This window comes from Ochotona curzoniae, unplaced genomic scaffold (genome assembly GCF_017591425.1).
Source record: "Ochotona curzoniae isolate NIBS_2020 unplaced genomic scaffold, NIBS_Ocur_1.0 contig_2321, whole genome shotgun sequence".
Lineage (NCBI taxonomy): Eukaryota > Metazoa > Chordata > Mammalia > Lagomorpha > Ochotonidae > Ochotona > Ochotona curzoniae.
Window position 1 is genome coordinate 16,490,936 of NW_024465421.1, and position 25,454 is coordinate 16,516,389.

Below are 25,454 nucleotides of genomic sequence, written 5' to 3' on the forward strand. Positions count from 1 at the left end.
TTTAAACTTCTGCTAGTGTAGTACAAGTCGGCAGGCAGTGCGGGACGCTTGTGCTTGTTCAGAAGCCGGTGTAAGGGATGAAGGATGACTGGTCACAGACCGTGCTCATCGCTGCGCTCCTGGGTGACCCATGTTAAACGCTTCCTTTGTCTGTGCCAGACTCTGTGTCATTGGACTGTGTCACCGACAGTGCTTGCCAGATGGGAGCACTCCAGATCTCCTCACTGAGCCCTCCTTCCCCTCAGTGGAAGGAAAACTGAGATCTCTGGTGGGGAGATGGGTGTTCACTGCACAGCTCTTTAAACAGTTCTGTATATTTCAAGGTTAGTAAGAAGGTGTTGAGGGAGGGGAGCTGTGTCTTCTAGAAGCCTCGTGTACCATCCAGTAGGGCAGGGCTGTTGATTTGGTTTTCCGAGATCTACCAGTCCCAGCATCCTCATTGACAAACGGCCATATTCCTATATTGCCTGCCCCTGGCAAGGCTGCTGAAACCCCCTCCTTCCAACCTGCAGTCAGGGCCATCCTGCTCCAGCCTTCCCTGAGTGGCTGCTTCTTTCCCCAAGACCCAGATCAATATCACTTCTGAAAACACAGACCTTCCACCTTCTCCACCCTAGGCCAGGGAGGGAGTAAAGCAAGCACTGGCGTTTATTGAGTCAGCCACGTGCCAGGCATTATAACACATGTCCTTTTGTTTTGCTCTCTTATTTAATCCTCATAATAAGCTATTTTAGAATTGAGGAAACTGCTCAGTACCACAACACCTGTGAATGGCAATATCCAGTGTCAAGCCTTCCATCTCTTTCCTTCCAAATTCTGTTCATTCGCAGTCTAAAACGTTGCTTCCTTCCCAAAGATGGATTAGGACCATTCCCCACAACTAGGAATGCCTTCCAGTAGGCCTTCGTGTCTCTGAAGTCTTCGGAAATTGCTTGCTCTGTAGATTCTCGTAGGAAGAGTTAACAGTTGGGGATTGTTGCTGGATTGACGCTGGCATTCCAGCGTCTAACAAGTGAGGCATTGTCGTCCCTCAGGGAAGCATGCAAGTCAGCGAATGAGCAAGAAAGCCTGTGGCACACTTGGAACCGTTCTCCTCTCCACTTTGTTTTGGAATAAGGGTGTGCACATGGCATTTTGTTTTCTACGTGGTAAGCCATGCTAGAAATGCTTTCGGTTGCTTTGCTGAAGATCAGGTAGAAAGGAATGGGTTCTTTTCGTAATTGTGCCAAGAACTGTGTTATTTTGTTGGTTTCCCTGTTTAGACTAAAAGAGCCACCTGAGATTGGGGGTAAATCTGTTCTGGATGGAACGTCCCACGTTTGAAGAGCATTAATGCCCACCTTATCACATTTTTAAAGAAAGTCACTTTCACCTGATGCTGTGGACATGAGCATTTAGACCACCATTCCCTTCATATTTGAACAAGTGTCACCTATTTTATGGAGAGAACTGGGGAATTCCTGTGAACAACCCTGGGCATGTTAGTTCACCATCTTAAATTAATGAAAGGATAGGTTTCTAGTTGCTGCAGTTACAGATTAACCCCAGGAAAGACCACAAATGTAGCTGAGGCCTGAGAAACCTGTCCTTCTGAGCCCACTTTCCCTGACTCGTGAGCAGCCTGTGTGCTTCCTCTTGCAAAGGCATGCCCTGCTGATCAAATTGCTGTTGCTAATGATGTCATCTCATTCCAGATGTGCCTAAATGTGGATGGCATGCAGTGAAACTATGAGGATTTAGAGCAGGCATCTCCACGTTTCTGGCGGCTTTCTTTGATCTTCTTGCCTTCCTAGCCTCCCTTTGTGTAGCTCTGATCATTCGGCCATGGTGGGCATCAGATAAAGGGGTGTCTTTCAGGCAAAGGAGTAGTTGGCATCTTCTTCCTCCTCTTGTCAAAACCTGTGAAGCAGTGCTTTACTTCCAAAGCTGGCCCTGCCCAGTGACTTGACTTCTCGGGTTGGAGTTGGTAGGTTTATAAGAAAACCAGAAGGGACCAAAGTGATCATTTCACAAGAGATGGCACATCTTCAGAAACACATGGGATTAAAAGAGTGATGGTACAAAATCCTGCTGTTTTTTAAGTGATGACTTTTTAATTTTTATTATGTGTCATTTATTTGCAAATATTAATAATTGTAGCACATTAATGACACAAGAATACAGATTAACGAATGTGAAGTCAACTTCAGTTGGTGAGATGCATATAGAGTCTTGTAAAGAATTAGTAGTGTCTATAAATGAGCAATAATAGTATTCCCTGATAAAGCCATATACTTGGGGCTGGCATCATGACATAGCCGATAAATCCACCACCATATGGGTGCCAATTTAAGTCCTAGCTGCTCCAGTTCCAATCCAGCACCTGCCAGTGCTCCTGGGAAGGCAGCAGAACATGGCCCAAGTACTTGGGCCCCTGCTCACAGGGGAGACCCAGAATCAATTCCTGGCTCTTAGTAGACCAGATCAGCTCCAGCTGCTTGGACCTTGATGGGACCATCTGGGGGAAAAGCCAGCAAATGGGAGATCTCTGTCTCGTCCTTTTTCTCTCTGTAATTCTACTTTGCTTATCAAATAAATAAATAACCCTTAAAGGGGGGAAAAAATCCTTGTACTGCAGAACTGTCAAAAGCCTAGGGTGACCTGGCTCGCTTTGCGTCACCTAAAAGGGAGAAGAAGGGGCTCAGAAAAGTGTTGCTTTCAGGTCACAAAGCCAGGTCCTACTAGAGTTCTTTCCTTGTTGAGAAGCAATGACTTATATTGGTGTAGTGGTTGTTCACATGTTAAATAAATGTTTATGAAGGTCTTACATTTTCTTCCTTTTAAAATAACTTTCAGTGAAATACATCAGTTTGTTTTCAACACCATGTAATAGCAGAAGTTTGTTATATACTTTTACTCCAGTTGGCTTCTCCCCCTGCTCCTTTTTCAGTCTTCCTTGCAACTTTTCCCTTTTTTCTCAGAATTAGTTTGTAATTTTTCCATTTTCCTGTAAAATTTAGAATGTACTTCTTTTTACACAAGAGCCTGATAGGGTTGATTCAGGGTATATAGTATGTACTTGTATGATTATAATCTTTTTCAAGTGATCTTATACCACTTCATAGAGTATAGGAATTTTATAATATGCCTGCATTTCTCACCTCCCAGACTAAATTATAGCAGCATGGCTTTTGTTTTGTATGTTATAAGCACTACAGAATATTGCTGTAGTTTTTATTCAGATAGTCCGTGATCTTACTAAAAGGGTTAGTGATAAGACATCTTAAAAGTTTACTATGGAGTAAAGATTTTAGGTGCTTTATCCTCTTGTCTTACAACTTGTGATAGAAGTAAGTTTTTTTTTCTGTGTGTTGGTGAATTCCTTTGGTGTGAATGGTTTGGTTTAGTTTGGTTCTTTGCTGGCATTACTTCCTCAGGGACATCTCTACTCTTTTTGTCACGTCTGCCTTCTCGCTTCCTCACTAAGAAGTTGTCTTCCCTGCCTTCCTAAGGCCCCATGTTCACAGTTACTCAGTTGGAAGCAGTATCTACGTTCCTGTGATCAGCTCATTCTTCTGTAACTCTACCTCCGTTTGACTGGACCTCACTTCCAGCATTATCACTTTTTGGCTGTTTGTGACACTTTCATTTTTGTTGGCCTGTTCATTTTTAAAATTTTTCCATTTTATAAAAAAGTTACGTGGGTTTATCATTGGGCGCCTAGAGACAATGCTAACTACATGCTTTGCTGTCTGCATGACAGCAAGTGAAACAGCTGGGGCTCGAACCTGTGCCCATATGGGATTCTGGCATCACACACAGCAGCTTATTGTAACACCAGCCTCAGCAACACCATGTCTGTGTTACCCTAGCTTTTCAGTGAGTCTAGAAGCCAGTCTATCCTTCAAATTTGTTCTTTTTAAAAAGGCATTTGTGTTTGTCCTGGGCCCTTCACATTTCAATGAAATTGTTAGAGTTGGTTCATCGGTTTGTACAAAAAGCCTGTTAGCTCTTTTTTCATTGTGTCAGTCTGAGGAGAATTGACACTTCAATTACACTGAATCTTTCAATGCATGAATATAGTATATGTTTTGATTTTTTTAGGCTTTCCTTGATTTCACTTTCGGTATGTTACAGTTTTCAGTACACAAATTCAGCATGTACTTTATTAGAGCTATCAGTGAGTAGTCTGCTTTTATTTTAAATCATATGTTTTAGTTTATTTTCTAGTCATTCATTACCAGTGTACACACTAGCAATACAGATACAACTGATTTTCTTTTACCTTGTATCCTTGAATCTGTCTAAATTCACTTATTTAATAGCTTTTTGTATTTTATGTTTAGGCGGTCAGACATGCAAATATAAGCAATTGTGTTTTTTCCTTCCCTGGTGGATAGTATGAATTGTATTATTGCCCTGGCTGAGATGCCTAGTGTAGTGCCCTGGAAGTATTGAGTACAAGTCATGAGAGCTGGCATCTTTCATTCAGTTGCTGATCCCAGAAGGAATACTTTTCAGTCTCTCAACTCTAAATAAGACATCACCTGGAAAGATTTGATTTTTCAGGAGACCAACTGTCTTATTTACAACTTGGAATTATAATCTTAATTACATAACCCTGCTGGTGCCATGGGTCTAATGTGGCAGAAGGAAGCTGGAAACCTCCTTTGTCCGTGTGGGAACAGCTAGCCCCTCTTCCCCTCTGCCCTGCCCCCAAGTCTGGTGCCTCTGAGTCCATGGTTTGTATGAGAGGATGCCTCTCTTAAACCTCCTCCTGGCCATCTCTCACTGGTCTGGGGGTCTGAAGTCCCCTGGCTCCCTGGAAGGAGGTGGGATCCTGTTGACATAGCCCCAGTCTTGTTACCTGGTCTTTTCAGGAACCTGTGGCCTGTGCTGCCTTGAACTTTATGGGACTGGGCCAAGTGGACGAGCCCTCTGTGGAGCACCTAGATTTCTGTTTCTTCCCCTTAGACAAAGTTCTAAGTTTTTTGGCTTTTTTCTCCCTACTTCTTCTTTTCTGACTCTTCCTCTGGTGCTGCCTCTCTTTTCACTTTGCCTCAGGAGGTGCTGTCCACCTGTGCAGGTGAAATACGTGGCCATCCAGTTTAATGTGTTGTGAAAAAATACATAATAATTTATTGTTTGAGAATGCTGAATTCTCATTCTTAAATCTTGAAATTAATGACTATCAAGAATATGTAATGCTTAAAATGTGTGACAGTTAATGCTTGATCAGAATTAAATATTCTTTTCCTCAAAAGATGCTTTAAGAAACTATATATAGGAGCCACAAAGGGAAACTGTTTACAAAATGCATATCTAGTAAAGTAAGCTATATTCAGAAACTGCTTACAACTCAACAATAAGAAAACCCAATCTTTTAAAAAAAAGGAGTGGAAACAAAAGATTTATACAAGTACTTCAGGGAACTTATACAAATGATCAGTAGATGGTTAGACAAATTTGTGTAAAACTAAGTGGATATCATGAGTGCTTGTTTACACACCACTCAGAAGTTTTATTAAATACTTACCCTAGAAAAAAAAAAGTTGAGTTCACAGGAAAGCTCCCACAGTGTTCACAGCATAATCATTTATAATAGCAAAAACTTGGAAACAAGCCAAATATCTATTAACTGGTAAATAAATAAACAATTTGTAATGTAGCTGTAATATGAAAGACTAGTAGTACTCAGCAGTAGGCATGAGAGATCAGTGCATCCTGCACTGTTGGCTGACTCTCAGTGTATTATGTGGAGGAAATCAGTCACAAAGGATTAGACATTGTGTGATTCCATTCATCTGAATGGAAAAGGCATGATTGTAAGGGATCACGGGGGCATGAATCGCATTCATTATAACAAAAGTAATCTTTTTAAGGGTAGGAAACGTTCAGCAATTTGATTGTCTTAATAATAGCAAGGTTATATTCAACTCCCCAAATTAACCAAACTTAAAGTGAGTAACTTTCATTGCATGTGAATAACAACATTTCATGTGGCAGCCAAATTTTTTCTGTTGTTTTATGGAAAAGAGTATTCTCGAAGTTTCTAAATGTGACATTTCTACAAACAAATTTTTGTCCTTAAAGTATGAATTAATGTAGATATTTACCCTTACAGAATTTGATTGGTGGTTGACAGTAACTTTTGAGTTTAATGTTCAATTTTGGCATAGTTGTATCTAACATTGTGTTTTTCAGTTCATCACTCTTTCATACAGTGGGCTTAACTGTGCACTTCTTGTTGGTTGTAAGCTGGCCCACCTGGGTGTAACAACTGCATGCAAACGAAGCTGCTACTGAAGGGAGGCTGCTTTGCCTGACTCTCATTTTAGCTTTTGATATTTAAGAATTGAAAATTATTACACAATTGTTCTCAGTTCCTCAAGCTCTCCATTATTTTTTGCAGCTGTGTAATGCTTCACTGATTGTGTGTACCATTTAGAATATTCACACAATCTCCTGTGTGTTGACACTTAGACACTTTGCTATGATTTGCAATTATAAAGTATGCCTCAATGAATAGCACACCTGTGTGATTTTGCTTCTGTTGGAGGTATATCTTGTAAATTTCTAGGAGTAGAATGTCTGGGTCAAAGAATAAGTGCATGTGTAGTTTTGTTTCCAGTTGCCACATTCCCCTCTGAAAGTGCGTTCTACTACTTTGCATTCTCACTAGTGAAGTGTAGGAGTGTCCGTCTCCTGTCTGACAGATTGTATTACCAAGCCTTTGGTTATTTTTGCCAGGCTTATAGGTGAGAAATAGTGTTTTGGTATTGTTTCGTTTAGCACTGTGAATGAAGTTAATCTTTTTTTCACATGTTTAAGGAATATATGCATGTGTTTTTAGCAGATTGTTTATTCACAGCTTTCTTTTTTTGGTAAGATTTTTAGTCCTTCCGTTTTCAGCTACATATATGTTAGGGCTCCGAACCACTTATTTATGATGCTTGATGCAAGTATTTTCTCCTGCTTGGCATTTGTTCCTTTTTGGTTTGCACGAGTTTTTATTGCCATGCAAAAGATTTTTATGTTTGTGAAGTTAAGTCTATAAATCCTTTATTTTTTTCTGGGTTATCTATCATAGTAATAAAACTTCTTTCTGCAAGCCTAAGATTTGGAAAAACTTACCCAGCTCTTCTTCTAGTAATTATGTAGTTACCATTTTCTTCATATTTAGAAATGTAGCTCATTGGACATTTGTCTGTTGCATGGTGTAAGGAATACGTCTGGTTTTACCCTTTTCCACTTGGGCTAACACCACCTTTTGCAAGTCCGTCTTTGGGGCCAGCACAGAAGGTAAAGCCACTGGCTGTGATGCAGGCGTCCCACATGGGTGCCAGTTGATGTCCTCATTACTGCACTTTATTTTTTTCTAAAGATTTATTATTATTTTTATTGAAAAAGCAGATACACAGAGAAAGATCTTCCATCTGCTGGTTCGCTCCATCAGTATCCTGCCTTTCCTCCATAGGCCCTCAGGAACAAGAGATGTTTCTGTGAGAAAGGATGAATGAGCGGCCGGCTAGCCCATCATAAGAGGCCAGCCATGGCCATCTCTTTAATGCTTCCTTGGCTTCCTAAGACCTTGCAGAATCACCAGGGACAAAGTTCATTCTCCTTCTTGACATGAATGAACTGTCAGGTGCAATCCTCGGGCTCAGAGAAGATGTGAGTGCGAGAGCACTATGGAGGAAGCCAGTGTGTTTTGTGAGCAATACTTTTAAATATTCACCTTCTGGAACAGCTAAGATAAATACATTCTCTTTTCATCTCCACCACCACTGCCTCTCTTAGATGGAATGCCTTGATTTTTTTTTCTGATCTTTTTTGTAAATTGAGAGCTATATTTATTATATAAGGCCCAGTCACTGGCCATGTGAACTGTGAACTAAATTATATTCAAGTGAACATACTTTCTTAAGGAATAAAAAAAGTCAGGGTACATCATCTGATTTAATCCAACCTGTCAAATCCTGTAAGGCTTTAAAAGTGAAACCACGGGAGCCCATGTACAGCGGCAGATGTAAGCCAGCAGTAGTAGTCTCCTGTGTGGGTGCCAGTTTGAGTCCTGGCTACTTCACCTCTGATCCTCCTGCTCTCTAGTAATGCACCTGGGAGAGCAGCAGAAAATGGCCCAAGTCCTGGGCCCTGCACCCAAGGGGGAGACCTCGATGAAGCCCCTGGCTCTGACTGGCCCAGCCCTGGCCGTTGCAGCCATTTGAGAAATAAACCAGAAGATGGAAGACTCATATTCATATTCTCTCTCTCTCTCTCTCTCTCTCTCTGTCTCTCTCTCTCTCTCTGTGTCTCATTTTGATTTTAAAATAAATTCTGAAAGAAGCCAAGCCCAGTAGATGTCTGCTGGTATCCATGCCTCGAGTCCTGGGTCCTGCCATGGAGGGTTCTAGTGAGCTGATGCCAAATGCTAATTCCAGACGTACAGATTGCCAGTGCAAGCCTGCATGGCAGTGAGCTAGGACAGCTGCAGATCTCTTTAAGTATCCTTATGTTGAGTGATACTAATAGTAACAGATCCTGAAGGCCACAAAAAGAGCAAATTCTTTGAAATGACAATCCCACAGTTTGAGAATTCCTACAGACAGTTCAAGGATATTGCTTCAGTTATTCAAACTGTGTGACAATTGATTATCTATTTGATAAATGGCCACCATCCTTTGAAAATCATGGACTTCACTTTCTGCAACAAAACTGCATATGGTTCAGATCATATTTATTTATTTCGTTTTTCATTTTTTTTAATAAAAAGACAAGCAAAAAAATAAAACCAGGTTTCATTGTGACGAATTGCCTTTTGGGGAGAAGAGGATTGTACGTGTGTGACGTGCTGTGCGTGTTTAGGCTTCACGTGCGGGAAGGTCAGGAAGGGCTGTCTCCTGGTTTCATGTAATCAAGCTATGATTTTGTTACGGTAATTCTATCATTTGGTAGTACTTCTCTGTTAAGTGGCTTTACCGAAATGGAGACTAAGAGCTAAAGTGGCCCTAACATGAGGGACAACCTTGATTTGTTTTTATCTATAAGGGAATTTCAGAAAGTGTAAGGAAAGAGGGCATTAAAAGATAAGTGTGTTTCCATGTGCCCCTCCCCCTGCCAAAAAAAAAAAGAAAAAGAAAACCTTGAAATTCATGCAGTTTTTTCTTGAAGTGTTCTCATATCTGTGCATAACGGAGCACTTTGAGTAAGTTGGTCATGGGCGTGCTGTCACGTGTTCGTTCTTAACGTGGTGTCTTAACTCTTACAGCCAGGAGCGTGATTGCTGCTTCCATGTTCATGGACTCAAGAGCATTAAAATGTTTTTATAGGCCGGTCTTCCTGTTATCCTTACCACCTCTCTTGTTGCTCCACTTTCTGTGTTTTCAGTTTGACGGCCAGCAGCACAGCAGGCAAAAGAAGCCTGAGCCCTCCTCCCAGAGAAGCAGGCCTAGAGGACAGAAGCCTGGCGGAGATGTCTGACGCCGAGCAGGAGCAGTCGGATTCCTGCGCAGAATCCCTCCCAGAGAGCAGGAAAAAGGCCAAGAAATTTAAAAGGATGAAGAAAGAGCTGTCTCCAACAGGTTTGTATCAAATCTGAGCAAATCCCATAGCCATGCACTCCCAAGATACCTTAAAAACTCATTCAGTTGGAGCAGCACTCAAGCAGGGCTTCCCTTGGTGGCAGGGCAGATTGAGGTTTGAGGATGAATTCCACCCAAGGAATGCTGAAAGGCCTGGCTCTCATAGCTGACAGCACTGTAGGTCTCCTCAATGAAGATGGCCGGCCTGTCGCTGTCCTCGCTCCCTCCTGCATGGCTTAACGATTTCTTTGATGTGTCTAATATAGCCTCAGGGTTTAAAATGTGCATTTAAATTCTCACAGACGCCTACCCCTGACACATTATTTTCGGTAGCAGAGATTTTTCTGTTCCCAGCAAAACCCCAGGCAACCTGAGTTTTCTCATCTAAGCAGAATTATATAAGAAGCCAAGAACACAGGAAATGAACACCTGTTGAGAACGAGCATATTACACACTAGACACTGCGGTAGGAGCCGTTCGTCTCCTTACCTTGTTCCGTTTTCACAACGGCCCTGAGGTGGGGACTCGCCCTCCCCTCGTTAGTGATGCAGGTGCGTGCTCCAGTCCACAGCAAAGAGGAAAGGATAAGCCAGACCTTCCTGAGCTGCCCCACGAGCTGTCCCTACCCGAGGCATGCTGTGGGCCACCCCAAGTCTAACTCAGCCCTTGGGACACAAGCCCCCTGTGGGGCCAGGCAGGAGGGCAGAGCGGGACTTGTTTGTCCGTCAGCGTGTCTGCGGCAGGGTCAGGCTGCATACCACGTTTTGTTGTGTGTCAAGGACAGCCATGAGTGCTCCACAAAATGTCTTCCGTTCAGCTCTCTGAGGCACTCATCATTTGTTTTATGACTGAGGTACTCATGCTGGCCCGTTTATGTACATTTTTATGAGGCCCAAAGCGTGTGTGAATTGCCTGAGGTCGCAGGGCCCTTCCTCTGTCCCCAGGAGCCTGTGCTTTGACCCGCAGTCAGGGGCTGAGTCCTCAGGATGGGAGAGATGCTGACCTCTGCCTCAGTGTCCTCCTCCGTCTCAGCAGAGTGCTGGGTCAGATCAGAGCAAGGCAGTTGTGAGGCTGCAGAGCCAAGCAGAGCTCCGTTCACACCCCAGCTCAGAACTCACTGTTTTAACGGGTCCCTTCTTTGCACGTGGCGGGTGGGGAATTTTCTGAATCTCATCGTTATTAATGAGATCACAGAAACAGCAAAACTGTCATAGTGCTTTTTATTCATTATACTGAAGCCGAATTTCAAAACGAAGGAAAAAACACTGAAATTCTTACTGGAAACCCTGACTGCAAGTTTTAGATATCCGTCTCCTTGGATGTGGAGCCCTCCCTGGACTGGCCTTCCCTCCTCTCCCCACGCTCTGTTGAAGTCTGTGACCTTGTGGCATCCAAGGCTTTCAACATGATACCTTGCTGGCAGTGTCACCTTGTACATGCTTCAGAAATGTTCCTGAGTAGGTGGTAGCCTAACTTTGAGATCACACTGAGCTTGATTGGTGGTGGGGGGTAGAAACGGCCTTTTGCTCCACTTACGTCAGAAGCTAATAAACGAAGGACATGAGGTCGTGCAGAACTGAACTTTTTATTATGGCAGCAGGGCGACTATCATCTCACAGGATGACGCACCGAGACAAAGAAAGGGAGGGTTTTTATACTTTTTAAAAGCATAGTGCCAGTGATAGGAAAGCAGGTGTGTGGAGTGCAGATTAGCTGAGGTTCCACAAGGTCAGAATAGCCCATGACAGCTCCAAGCACAGGGTGCATAAGCTCTACTGTGGGGAGAAAATCAGGCAGCATTCCAAGGGACGACAGAACCTCAGACACGGGGCAGGCCTTCCACAGCCCCAGGCCTGTGCACGGCCCCTGCGTGCACACAGGGCCTCCTCTGCCTGCGGCTCTGCTAGAATGTCTGCCAGGCATCTGCAGCCTCTTATATCCTTGTCTCGGTGTGTACTGCAGAGACAAGCTTTCTGGGTTTTTTCCCTTCTCTATCAGCATAATCTTAAAAATATTAAAGTTAAAATATGTAATAATAGACAGCAATAATAAGTTAGTTCCTTTTATAGCTTTCATTGTTTTTAAGTGAAAGCTTTGTATAAGTTACTTAAGATTTTGAATTTATAATACTCTAATAAAATGCAAAGGGTTTTTTTCCCCTTCCCATTGACATTAAAGCTGTCACTGATGTAAGATTTGAGCTTAAAAAAAAAAAAAGAACCTGTAACTCTGTTCTTCCTTGTCAGTACCACTTAACAAGGAAGAGACATCTTGACAACTTTTAATTGAGTGAGAGCGTGAGAGGCTTGGGCTTTCTTCTGAACAGCACCATTCTCCCAGGCACACCTCCTAACGGAGCAGGGTAGAACTTTACCAGCTCCTTGAAACCCAGCTCTCAGGTTGAATCTTATTAAGATCGGCAGGACATAAGATAGCTGGTGCTTTGCTTGTTGAGTCCATCAATTTTGCTTGCCCGGTTATTTCAATCAGACTCTATAGTGAGTCAGAGTGCACCAGAAGCCAAGAGGGCCTGGTTTCTGTGGTGGCAGGACTATGGCCAGGTGTGTGGCTGGTGTGCAAAGAGCTGGCTGGCTGGCTGGCTGCAGAACCTGTACCCACCCAGCCCTGCAGTGGGTAAAATTCCCCAAAATGTGTGTCGCAGGAGGAAGGAGTCTCCGTGAAGAGATTTCTTGCAGCCATTGTAGATCGAAGGCACGGACCAGCCTGGGCCGTCACATCATCAAGGCATTGCATAGAGATCCAAGGGATCGCCGCCTCCGGGACTTGCGTTTCAAGGGCCTGTCACATGTTCAGCAGACACCGTCCCCTGAAGTGGGGTTGTTTCCTGTTTTCAGGACAGTGCAGGTACCCCCTACCCCCTTAGGATCACTGGGATTGGCACTGCCCGGCCAGCCTTCTCTTCTCCCTCCCAGCAGCACTTCAAGGTGCATTTTGTCTTGGTCCACAAAGGAGCAGCATTCCCCAGACCGTTAGTGCTGGAATGAACTAGGGATTGTAGCCATTTTCCCAGATCAGGTGTAAGTGATGGATTTCCTTAGCACACTTAGTGTCTGTTTCAGGGGCTGACCATTCTCAAAATTCCCTTGGCCAGCCCAACACCTGGGAGGTGGGACAGAAGGAAGAAACAATGGCTGTTCATGGGGTTCTTTTTTTTTCCCTTCAAACAGAGATGTCAGACCAGGTCACTCTCCTCCCGCCCCAACCTTTAAAACACAGCACATTGAACCTTTAGATGGTTGCCAAGAGCCATGACTTTTATTAGAGTCTTGACTGTGCTAAACTTTTCCATCTTAAACCCTTAGGGTTACAGTGTAAAAATGTAGACTCTTTAGAGCTGCAATCTTCTCATACCCTTCCAGGACTCATTAATGTCAGAAATGAAATACATAGTTGCTGTGCTAGTCACTGAAGAGACCAGGCTAACCAAGTGCAGGGAGCTCTCCCACAACCTTGTAATTCATACTAAAGCATGGTTTTCTATGTACGACGGCACCCAGGCATGCGCTGCTGGAAGCCTTCCTGGGCACCTCCTTCTGGCTGCCCAAAGGGAGAGACCGCCTCCTCAGTGTGGGAGAGGCGTCCCATCACATCCCCTCATGAGCTCTGTCCAAGTCCTCGCTGCAGCTCCCCAAGGGAGGTTCCCACCCCCGTGTGCTGGACAGCTTCGCAGCTTCCATGTAAGATTCACCCAGAGAAAGAGATGTAGCCTGCATGAGTGTCTCTTTTTCCCCCAGTCAGCAGAATGGCTAAGGAGGCAGTATTTTATTTTTGTTAACAAAAATAATAGGATCATTGTGAGAATTTGTAAAATGCAAAAAATAGAAGAAATTTAAACACCACAGTCTAGCACTCAGTATTCTATTAGCAAGTACAGATGTCACACCTTATATACAATTTATATTCTTTCTCCATTTTAGAAATTCTTGATCAAATCATATTATAATAATTCATACTAAAATGTTTCATCTTCTTTACAACATCCCTGAGACATTTGCAAGTTGCTCTAAGCGTTTGTGTGCAGAGTTTTGTTTGTTTGCATTTCTTTTGGGCAGGAAGCGAGGCATGGACTAGCTGGGTCTTTTGGTATTGTACATTTAGCTTTGTAAGAAGCTGAGACACTTTTCCAAAGTGACTTCAGCTTGCTGCACCGCCTCAGCAAGCTGTAAGGTCCCGGCAGTCCTTGCCTCCGCCTGCATTCCACCTTGGCTTCATTGGCTTTCTCAGCCCTCGTGATGGGTATGGAGTGGCGCGTCCTTGAGGCTTGGTTTGTGTTTATCTGGTGACTTACAACACTGAGCATCTTCTCATGTCATTGCCTGCTGCCTGCATCTGTTTGGTGAGCTGTCTGTTGAGATCTTTCCCCATCTTTTCCTTTCGCCGTTTTCTTCATATTGAGCCTTGAGGTTCTTATAGATTCTGGCTGTAAGTCCCTTTGAGTGTTTTGCTAAGTGTCTTATTCTAGGCTGTGGCTTTGCTTTGTTTTTTTGTTTGTTTGTTTTTTTGGGGGGGTGTTTTTTGAGCAGTGTCTTTTGAAGAGATGATGTTGAGTTTCAACAAAATCCAGTGCATCTGTTGGTTCCTTTGGATTATGTCTTTAGTGACTTTAGCTCAGAAACCTTTGCCTAGCTCTAGGTGGCAAAAACTTGTCTCTACCAAAGGTCTCTAATGTGACTTTTTACATTTACATGTACAGTGTGAGTTGATCTTTGCATAGAGTGGAATATGTGGATTAACACCTACCATTGCAGGAGGTAGATGTCCTGAAGTATAAAGGCAGGTCTTGCACTGTAGTGAAACAGGGCTCTGAGGACAGCGTCTCTGGAGAGCTGACCATAGCTCCTCACACAGTAGCTTTGAGATTCAGCCCTCATTGGCCTGCAGCCCTCCCTTCCCAGAAAGTGCTGGAAGGATCCCTGGCAGTGACCTTCATTGCCACTCTCAGTACCTCCTATAATGCTGGTACCTCTGCACATCCATCATTCTTGCCCGGCAGCAGCAGCCACAGGCTGCAGAGGAAGCATCTTGCCTTGCAATCCAAGAGGTTGGAAGTCACAGGTTATGACACTGAGATGAGGCCCAGGGCAGAGAACTCCAAGTCTCCCCATCCTGATCTCCTTGCCCCAACTCTTGGGATCCCACGTGACAGATGATCTGAAGTGGGAACCCCTGCTATCGAACACTCGCTGTGCATTTTAATGCAGTGGCTTCCTTTTCTTTAGACACCCCTGCTAGTGGTTCTTACTCCTGTCAGACGAATCATTTCCTAGTAGGTTGGGCTTTACACCCTTCCCCAGTTGAGACATCATCCAAGATTTCTCTTCTTTGGATCTTAGAGTGTCAGCTGCTGGGTGGGGCCTCTGCTGGCTGTCCCTGCAGCCTTGGGGTACACAGCATCCCTTGTGCAGCCCCTGCTAGGTCTACTGCACCTGCTCTGTGAGCCCACTCTTTCCTGACCAGTGCATAGTCGCTGAGGCTGCACACAGGCAAGGCACTGTCCTAATTGTGTTGCTGCAGCCACCGCCGCTGCTACCACTGCTACAGAAGGTAAACAGAAAAGGAAGGCGCTGCCCTTGGGGTGTGCCTGCGATTTAAAGAGCTCTTTAATCCAAGAGCAAGGCCTCACCCTGCTTCCTGTGCACCTCGAGGGATCTCTGAATCCCCCTTATTGGCTTCCCTTCCCGCTGGGATTCCCCCCACCCTAGGTGCGCACTACCCAGCACAAATACCTGGGTTTCTGCCAGTCACCTCCTAGCTTGGGGAAGCTGTCACCTTGCCTTAGCTCTCTGAATGAATCAGTTCTTGCATATAGATACCACCATGGTGGGCTTTTATGAAGATTAAGTGCTCAGCATAGTTGCTAGTGAGAAATATGAGGATGTTTCTGAAACTTCACAGAAAATGGAATTAAAAGCTCAGTTTATTTTGGTGCAAAAAGTTTTCACAATCCATGCATACTTGAACAGTATGTGTGTTCAACAAGACAGAGATTGTGAGCATCCATGTTGAATTCCCATAGAATGTAAATCAAAGCAACCCAAGTTGAGGCCAGGGAAGTGCTTGGCCATCCCCAACCCAGTGGTAGTTCTGAGACTTCACCCTTTTGTTGACTGGATAGCATTCTGTCTGAGAACTTGTCCCCTGGGGCTCTGCAGTTGGCCACTGTCACCCTTGTGAGGCTGCCCACAGCCCCTGATACAGGAGGCCCTGTCTGTGTGCTGGCCTGGGCTGTGTTCGGCAAGGCACTGCTGCTGTTGATTCTGCTTTGTCCATTCTACCCAGGAAGTGTCTTGGGCAGTCCTGCCAACCTCTTTGAAGTTCCTGACACGTGGTAACCAAAACCGAGGGAGAAGCCAGGTACGGTGCTGTCACCGAGGAGCCAACAACACATTTGGAAGCTCTGCTGTCCTGATCCTGGAAAATGGCGTGGGAGGGACTTCCGACCACAGGTGTCTCCTGAAGATAACTGTTTTTATTTTTGTGGCTGTGTTCCTTTTCCCCTTTTTAATCTACACTAACTGTTGACACTCCTCACAGTTGTAAGCTGTCACAAATGTATATTAACCAGTTAATCACTTGGGACTCCCATGAAACCTTGGCTGTCATGAATCCATGTGTGTTCGCGAACCCGTCTGAGGGTGGTCGGCTGGGAGATGAGATCTGGGTTCTGCAGTGGAGGATCTGACAGGGGGACTCTTCTGCCTTGCAAGGCCCATGGCAGCCATTTCTCGCCCTCTAGTTGGAGGAGGAGGGGCTGTATGGTACATGGGTTCAGTCTCCCCCAGGGAAGCTGAGTGTCCCCGTTTCCACCGGTGCTGCCGAGAAGGTGGTGCACTCCAGCTTGTTTCCTCGGGAGGGACAGCCACCGCTGTCAGCCCCTGCATAAGCCTCGCGTACGCCTTGGCCTTTGGGGCAGGTCTATTGAGTGATTCTTTCCTACAGATGGAATTTCTCATGGGCAACGTAAAAAAACTTCATGTTTTTTCCAGTGACATGTGTCCACTTCCCGGTGTCCTAGCCTGGTCATCCTGTCTGTCTGTGTCTGTCTGGCTAAGGTGGTGTGCGCCTGTGTCCGTGCCCATGCCAGTGTGTGAAACCATGGCCAGGCTGCAGTGTAATCAGCCATTTCCCTGTGCGCACAGACCACAGCCATGACAGCCTGCGAGTCTGTGTCCGTAGACCTGCTTCCCACAGATCATCATCAGCTATTTATCGTTTTTGTATCATGGAGATAAAATTGAAAAATGTATTTCCAGAAGATGAAATTAAAGAAATTTTCATAGGACCCTGTTTTTTTTTCTTTGTAGTAAAGTGTAATAAGTGAACAATGAATTCGCTTTCTACACAAATATATTTTCACCTCTGAAAAAGTCACTCAGCCTACTGTTAATAAGGTTTTTTTTTTCTCTTTTCTTCCCTCTGATCCCTTCATGGGTTAGTACCCCAGTGGTAGAGCCAGGGATAAATGGGGATAAATAGTCCCACACTAGAAATTCTGACACAAGACCCGGCTTTAGGTGCCGGAGGACTCTCCTGAGTCCAGAGCCTCCTATGCCTCCCCTCCCTGTTGCCCTTCGCTCCCTGTGAGTTTCAGAGCCACCATGTAACATTCTGTTTTATCAGTGCCACAACCACCCAGCCTGACGCTTCTTTCTAGTAAGCAAAAGCCAGGCAAAAGGCCACTTCCCACCTTGGAGCAGTTCAAGTCCCTGCTACTCCACTCTGGACCCAGCTCCCTACCAATGGCCAGGAGGATGGCCCAAGTTCTTGGATCCCTGCCACCCATGTGGGAGACCCCTAGTGGAACTCCAGGGTCTTAGCTTCACCTATTAGGGCCATTTGGAAAGTAAGTCAGCAGTTAAAGACACCTCTCTCTGATTCTACCTTTCAAATAAAGAAATAAGGCTTTGAAAAATAAAAAAGAAGGGACATAATGTTGGGGCACCACCTACAATACTAGCATCCCTTCTCTGAGCACCAGTTCCAGTCTTGGCTGCTCTGCTTCTGGTCCAGCTCCCAGCTAATGCAACAGGAAGGCAGCAGAGAATAGCTTGAGTTCCTGGACCCTTGCTAACCACATAGGAGATCCAGATGGAATTCCTGGATGCTGTCATCTGCCTCTCCCAGCTTTCAGGCCATTTTGGGAATCGGTAGGTGGGAGATCAGTGTGTGTGTGTGTGTGTGTGTGTGTGTGTGTGCACGCATGCACCTTTCAAGTAAATCAAATAACTCTTAAAAAGGAACAGGGGAGCTAGCTAGGGCCACTTCTCTGACCCCATTCCATGTCAACTAGGCCTTCTTAAGCTCTTTCAGGCATAACACCCTAGGGTGCTGCTCCTGGCTGTCCAGCCCTGTGACCTGGACATATGATAATGATGGTGCTGTGGTTGGGAGCTGCTTAACTAAATAGCACACTGGAGGCAGGCATGGACATGGAGGCCTCTGTCTCCCTGAATGGCTTTGCAGTCCTTTGGTTCCCAAGAGCAGATCCAAAGAGAGAACCCCATGACTCCACCCATTTCTGGAGCCTCACCATGGCTCACATGGCACCCCCACGTCAGCATTTTACTATGAAACATACAGAAATGGGGGAAGAATCATGCCAGAAGCACCCCCTGTGCCCACCAGTTTTGCCACTTAGCCATCCTCTAACCATCCATCCCTTCAGATGATGATTATTACATTATTACATTTCTAAGTTGTGAATGTTCATGCAGGCCCTCTTCTAAACACTTCTTGAATGTCTTAGCCCTCAGTTTATTATGAGCTTATGTTTGGAAGTGTGTGGGGCTTAACTTTATAGTGAATTGCTTAACTTATTTGTTTATTTGAAAGAGTGCTAGAGAGACAAAAGGAGAGCAAGAGAGCTTCCATATTCTGGCTCATTCTCCAAGTGCCCACAGTGGCCCGGCCAGGCTGGAGCCAGAAGCACCATCCAGATGGCTCACCTGGGTGGCAGGAACTGTGACTTGAGCCATCATCACTTGTTGCCTTCCCTGGGTCAGAGAGCACATTAGCCAGAACTGGGCATCAGACCCTAGTAATCCAAAACTAGATGTGGGCATATTTTAAAGATTTTGCATTTGCTTTGCAAGTCAGAGTTGTAGAGATGGGGGGAGAGAGAGGCAGAGCCATCTTCCATCTACTGGTTCACTCCCGGGTGATTGTAGCCATCGGCACTGGGACAGGTTGAAGCCAGGAGCTTCATTCTGGACTCCACATGAGTGTCAGGGGCCCAAGTACTTGGACCACCTTCTCCTGCTTTTCCCAGGCTATTTACAGGGAGCTGGATTAGAAGTGGAAGAGCAAGGACATGAAGCAATGGCTGTATGGGATGCTGGCATTGCAGGTGACAGCTTTACCTGTTACATCACAGTACCAGCCCCAAATGTGAGGATCTGAACTGGTTTCTTTACCTCTAGAATAAATGCATACCCCTTATTTGCTTTTTGGTGTGTGATGTGCAATTGGAGTCCGTGTCCTCCTCTTGCAGCCCTGTCTGTGGAGAACTTTTCCTACTAAGTGTTTTTGGTGCTTCAGTCAAAACCCTGTTGGCCTGGCAGTAAGCATAGATCATGAGTGTGTGAGTGTAGAAGTGTGCTCACAGTACAGTGTGGTCATTCTGGTGCGGGTAGTTCTCACATGAACAATATCTGGCAAGGAAAGGAAAGTACTAAGACACTTGGTTGCTGCTCAGACCAGACCCGGTCACTCTGTGACTGAGTATTAAAAATAGCTCAATGTTTTTGCCCCCCCCCCTTTTCCCCTAATTGTATGACTTAAATTTCATTCCTTAAATTCCGCCCCCCCCCCAATGATTCATGGAGTAAATCAATGCCTCCGATTTTGTCGAGGAGGGGAAATGGGAGCCCCAAGGGCTGGTTCGGGTTTCTGCCGGTTAAGAGCCATCCTCTTTGACAGGCCACATGGTCCCTACTAAAAAAAGAGTAGGTTCTTCCTTGGCCTCTGGTTTGCTCTAATCAGTCTGCAAACTTGAACTTGAGAGAGTTCTTGACACTGGCCTTGTGAGAGGCTGAAAGGATCTCTGTACACAGTTCAGATTCACAAGTTAACCCTTGTCCAGAGAAAAGGAGACAACTGGCCCATGGCACAGAAGGTAGGATGCAGCCTGGGATGATTGCATTCCACATAGAGGGGCCTGGGTTCAAATCCCAGCTCTGCTGCTTTAGTGTGCCCTGGGGACCAACAGGTGATTGTTCAAGTGCTCCCCTCACCAATGTGGGAGACCTCGCTTAGGTTCTGGGCTCCTGGATTTGGATATCCTTTCTCCCTTTCATATAAATAAGCATGTATAAGAAAAGATGACAAAAATAACATAAAGGAAGGTGGTTTTTTTACTTTTAAAGATTTATTTTTATTGGAAAGGCAAATTTACAGAGAGAACGAGACAAAAAGATCTTCCATCCAATTGATTCACCTGGCAAATGACTGCAGTAGCTGAAGCTGAGCCGATCTGGAGCCAGGAACTTCTTTCATGTCTCCTATATGGCTACAGGGTCCAAAGGCATTGGGCCATCCTCCACTGCTTTCCCAGGCCACAAGCAGGGAGCTAGATCAGAAGTGGAGCAACAGGGACACAAAACAGCACCCACATGGGATCCCGGTGCTTGGAGGTAGAGGATTTGCCAGTTAAGCCAATGCACCAACCCCAAGCCCTTTAACTTTGATTCTATTTTGGGGGGGGGGACGAGAGAAAAGTGAAACTGGGCTTTTTTTTAAGATGAGAACACAGGTCACCCAGGAACCCTGCCTGGCCATGCAGAGCACCATGTGCCTCAAAGCCCTAAGCACCACACAGGGCCCAGGCAACTTCTGCTTGGCGTGTCTCCAGCCTTTGACAGTAGAAGGAAAATAAGCGGCAGGGTTCTTCCCCCGCAGTTGTACTGAGAGATGCCCAAAGCCTGGGCATTGGAGCTTTGGTTTCCTGGCAGGCCTTAGCTGAATAAGAGCTGGGCTGTCAAAAACACTGGTTTGAGCATATTTCCTGTTGCCTGTACCAGTGCGGAGGAATGTCACGTCTCTCTGCAGCCCCCTCTGTATAGTGCTGGGGTTGCACAGCATCCTGTTTCCCATAATCCAGAGTTTGGCCATTTTGATTCAGGAAGGACAGATGTTACCCAGCACCAGAATTCGAGTCCCAGCTGCTCCACTTTGGATTCAGCTCCCTGCTAATGCACCTGGGAAAGCAATAGAAGATGGCCCAAGTGCTTGGATCCCTGTCACTCACGTGGGAGACAGATGGAGTTTTGAGCTCCTGGTTTCACAGAACCAGCCCCAACCATTGCAGAATTAAGCAGTAGATGGAAGATCTCTCTGCCACTCTTTCAAATGAATTAATTACTCTCTTGAAAAATTAGGGATACATTAAAAGATATGTTAGCAGCACCAAATGAAACAGTAGTATTCCACATAATGTGCCATTCCCACCCCCAATACACACTGATTTTTAACAAAATTGCTTTCACGAAATTCTCATGACTGGTGAGTGTTTGTAACCCTGCCTTCCGCAGCCTTATTCACTTACAGGAAGACAGAGACAGAACACAGGCACACCCTAGTTCCCGTCCTTACTGACGGATGTTAAGGAGGAACAAAATATCTTAGGACATAACCATTCTCTTTCCTCCCTAGAATATTTGTTTTCACTGAAAAGCCTTGATCTCTGCTTGTTCTGAAAAGCTGGAACTCGTACAAACAAGAATCCCAGGGTCCAAGGGGGTATTGGGGTGATCTGAACCCTACACGTCAGGGTTTGATCCCCTTGGCCCGACCGTGGCCTCGGTTCCCTTGGGACTCCAAGGACGACTCTTGAATCTTGCTTCCTAGTTCCACCTGTGAGGGACGGTCTCTTGGAGACCAACTGCCAGGGTGTTAGCTCCATGCCAAGCCAGGGAGACTGGAGCAGGGCCTATGCCTGTGGGAGAAGCTGAAGATGACACTGTCGCCTGCACAGGTGCTGCCTGACCCACAAACCTGGCTTTGAGGCCTCTCGGGAGAGAAAATTGGGTTGAACCAGTGCAAAAGGAAAAAAAAATTAAATAGGGAACTCTATAAATGCCACACCCAGTCAACTCCACCCAGGGTGAAACAGATAGCCAGGTCATCTCTCCAGAGAGGACCCAGTCCCATTGCTATCCTGAGGCTGTGTGACCTTGACCAAGTCTGGGTTCACCTGGGTGAGTGGGGGGAAAGACTGGATTCCAGGGCCCTCCTCCTCTCAGCTCTTAACGTTCGGCAGGCATACCAGCAGTTCTAGTTTAGCAGGTGGTGTCACTCTTTTTTGCTGGATTGGGAAGGGAGAGGAGACCAAGGAAAACCACCCATGAGACCCAACCCAGTGGCAGGAGAATGGTGGGCAGCCTGGCTGTGGCACTCCCTGGGGCTGGCACAGCCCACTTGGATGCGTCATAGGCTCCCTTCCCTGCCTCCTCACGGCAGGCCTGTGAGGTGCATGCATATGGCACTGTTTGCTGACTCCCAGTCACTACCCTCCCCTTCCTTGTCAGGGTCACTGTCCTGGGAACATGTGGGGCCGGAAGGCTGTTGGATTAGTTCGCTATTGGCTGTGTTAACGAGTGAGCCCCCAGCTCCAGCAGCGGTTTCTGGGGCCTGTGGTCAGATTGGTAGATCCCTGCACTGGTCCCTCATGAGCTTGTCATTGAGATGTCCTGCGGGGCCATGGGCACAGGGAGTGCCTTTCAAGTCCACTGCTGAGGCTATTGGGGCCGGAGGGTCTCAGGTGAGCCTTGTGGAAAAGTTTCTTCCCAGGTGGGCTTCTCCTCAGAGCAGCTCCCAACATGGCAGATGACATGACATTGGACCTTTCAATCCTGCAGGCTGAGTGGCGGCTGAGGGCAGAACCACAGCTGGACTGCTACAGTTCTCAGCTGTCCAGAGGGAAAGAGAGGGATGTGCAGACCCGTGTATCTCCCATGGTGCTCTTTTGCTGGGACGTCTCCCAGTTCTAGCTTAGAGTTACTGGCTAACTCTAGAGTTACTCCTCAGGTTCTGTTTCCTTACAATTTCTTTTTTGTCCCCCACGAAGCGTTTGGGCCACTGAAATGAGGTGCTGCTCCTCCAGAGACTCAGCATGCACCTGTGTCTGTCCACAGCAACCTGTGCATGGCCAGGAAGGTGTGGTGGACAGGAACCTCGGACTGTGGTGCAGTGTAAAAGCTGCTGCCTGTGACACCATCAATCCTTTTGAGCACCAGTTCAACTCCCAGCGGCTCCACTTCTGGTCCAGCACTCCTACAAACGAGCCTGGGAAAGCAGGGATGTGGGTCAAAGTACCTGGACCCCTGCCACCCCCTTGGAAGGTCCAGATTGAGTTCTGGGCTCCAGGCTTTGGCCTGGCTCTGTCCCAACCATTGCAGCCATTTGGGGAGTCTATCAACTGATGGAAGATCTCCTGGTCTCTGTCACCCTGCCTTTTAAATAAGCAAACTAATAAATCTTTAAAAAGGGGTCGGGGAGGAGTGGTGGTGCAGAGAATGTCTAAGCTGTCAACATTCATAGCTCACTGCTGCTTGCTCACTGCTATAGACAGAGTAAGTTTGCACCTAAGACGGGAGCCACATCAACACCCTTGGGGAAGCACAGACCATCGGACCATTGTCAGGATTCAGGATGGCACCACGGGTCTGCCCTACCTCATGTCCTTTCATGGCAGCGCCACACCCCCAATAGGCTGCCAGCCTGGGCATGTAGAGGAGGGTCTCAGTGCACCAAGAGGGGTCGGGGATATAGGGGGTAGGGACATTGGAACAGGGGGCTAAGATCAGGACACTGTCTACTCATCATTGTCTCCGGAAGGAGCTGCTCTTGCATCACTGCCCTAGGCGTGGGCGGCCAGACCCGCAGCTCAGCAAGGAAGACTACAAGAGGTCAGCCTGTGCAAGAAAAAGCTCTCTTCCCCCCTCCTGCCCCATCTCCCTCTTCTAGATGCAGACGTGCAGAGGGAGGCAGAGGAGCTGGTGGATCCTTCTGAAGTGTCAGCCCAGGCTCTCTCCCCCCAGAGGGACGCAGCCTCCAGAAGGGTTCTCAGCACAAGGCTCTATTTTTGCAGCTGAGCCAGCTGCCCCATGCCAAGGCGTCCTACCGCAAATAGAACTTCTGGAAAGGCCTGCTGGTTTCCTCCAGGCCCTCAGACACCTCTTCACATTTCATTTGGCTTCCCTTCCCCAGCCCCCAAAAGGAAATTTCTGGAGTCACTTCTGCTGCAACTTGCTGCTGGCACCTTTTCAAGCTCTCCAGCAGGGATTCCTCTGTGTGGGAATACGTCTTGTCTTACTCCTGGGCTCTGGCCCCTGGCACAGCCCTCGGCTGCACCCAGGAAGCTGAGCTAAAACCCCAGAGGGAGCCGGTGCCCAGCTGAATCACACACTGGAGGTCCATCCCAGAGGGAAATGGTTCAAGACACAAACCACCAGCACCTGTCATCAGTGCCCTGTCCTTGTCCTTCCCCAGTGTTCCCAGGGGCCTTGGGCTCCTACCTGTCACTTGTGACAGGACTGGCAATGACATTACACTAAGTGTGCTGGACAGGGTGATCCTGTGACTAAGGCATGGGAGTTGGAACAGGTGGAGGAAAAAGGAAGGATCACTTCGTGAGCACACTGGGGATGGTCAGGCTGGAACCACATGTGCCACGAACCCAAAGCTGCATATGCAGGGAAAGGATCTTTGTGGTGGGGGAAGGCCCTCACTCAAGGTAAGATGCTGAAAGATTCCAGACAAACTCCATCCCTTGAAAGGTTCCCACATTATGCAAGTGTCTCCACCCCTTGTCTCAGGCAGCATGGCTGGTAGTTAAGGGCCCAGTCTCCAGCATACAACCTGGCTTCAAATGTCACTTGTGCCGCTTAGGAGCTATGTGGCCCTAGGGTAGTTCTAAACCGCTCTAAGCTTTGGTTTCTTCCCGAGAGAACAGAGTGGATCAGCAGCAGAAGCAGCCTAATGCGCCCAGCACATAATAAATCTTTCCGTTTGAATCAAGTGTTTGCAAAAGCTAGATCCTTAACACGAGAGGAGTGACATTTTCACTCAGTTCAAGCCATGCAAGGCAAAGATCCCTTCTAGTTGGGTGCCGCTGGCTTTCAACAGGAACAAGAGATGGAGGTGGTATTTCCTTTGGATGTGCTCCCAGCTGTCACAGGTTCAGTGATAAACAAGTGTGCTGAACTTGCCCTTCCAACTGATGCAGCCTCCTTGGGACTGGGGCTCCCCAACCTGGGCAGGCCCCACGTTCACCTGCCCAGTAGCTGGGTCCTGCCCCGGTTTGTGGACTAGAGGAACTTCAGGGGTTTCCTGGACTGAGTGTCCTAAGTCCTCTGCAACTGGGCCCAGGTTGAGAACCAGGCACGTCAAAGACTAGTGTGTAGACCCCTCGTCTTAGTCATTGAAATCCTGTCACTTCCTGCTTGGGCCTCCACGGCCACCTCTGGCTCAGGAGGTGGTCTTTTGTGTACAGCTGTTCCTGCCTTCCAGTCCCAGGCTGGTGCAGACATTGGAATGTAATTTGGCCGGGCATGTTATGGATTTCTCAAGTGCTCTGGCACCCCACGCCTGCCATCTGCAAGGCTGTCCTTTGGGAGACAAAGCTTTGTGGCTGCCTATGGCATGGAATAGAAGAGGCTGTGGGTATGTGTGCAAGACCCTGATCCTACAGACTGCATGGAGGAGGTGTGTGGCCCGTCAGGTGCGCCAGCTCCTTACACTCCTGTTCACAGAGATGACAGTGCTCGGGACAGCCTGAGTGGCTCTCACTTCTCCCTGGCTGTGTTGCCCTCCATAAACGGGAAGGTGCCCAACCAAGGCAGGCTCATGGGCACTGCAGTCAGGCATGGGATTTGG

The 25,454-nt window shown here is 46.7% G+C and overlaps 1 protein-coding gene and 1 pseudogene across 3 annotated transcripts in view; both read left to right on the forward strand.

Annotated features, from left to right (window-relative positions):
• The window catches only part of PARN (poly(A)-specific ribonuclease), a 109,705-nt gene extending 93,523 nt beyond the window's left edge, over window positions 1-16,182 (forward strand). For 2 of the 3 annotated variants that reach the window (XM_040973299.1, XM_040973301.1), the window contains 2 exons: window positions 9,367-9,560; window positions 15,861-16,182. In XM_040973299.1, coding sequence (XP_040829233.1) covers window positions 9,367-9,560; window positions 15,861-15,913 — 247 coding nt within the window. In that variant the 3' untranslated portion in view covers window positions 15,914-16,182. Of the gene's footprint in view, window positions 1-9,366; window positions 9,561-14,595; window positions 14,606-15,860 lie in introns of all 3 variants that reach the window. The other variant, XM_040973300.1, reaches the window with a different exon arrangement.
• LOC121151655 lies at window positions 8,448-8,685 on the forward strand (annotated as a pseudogene).
• Window positions 16,183-25,454: the final 9,272 nt, after the last annotated feature.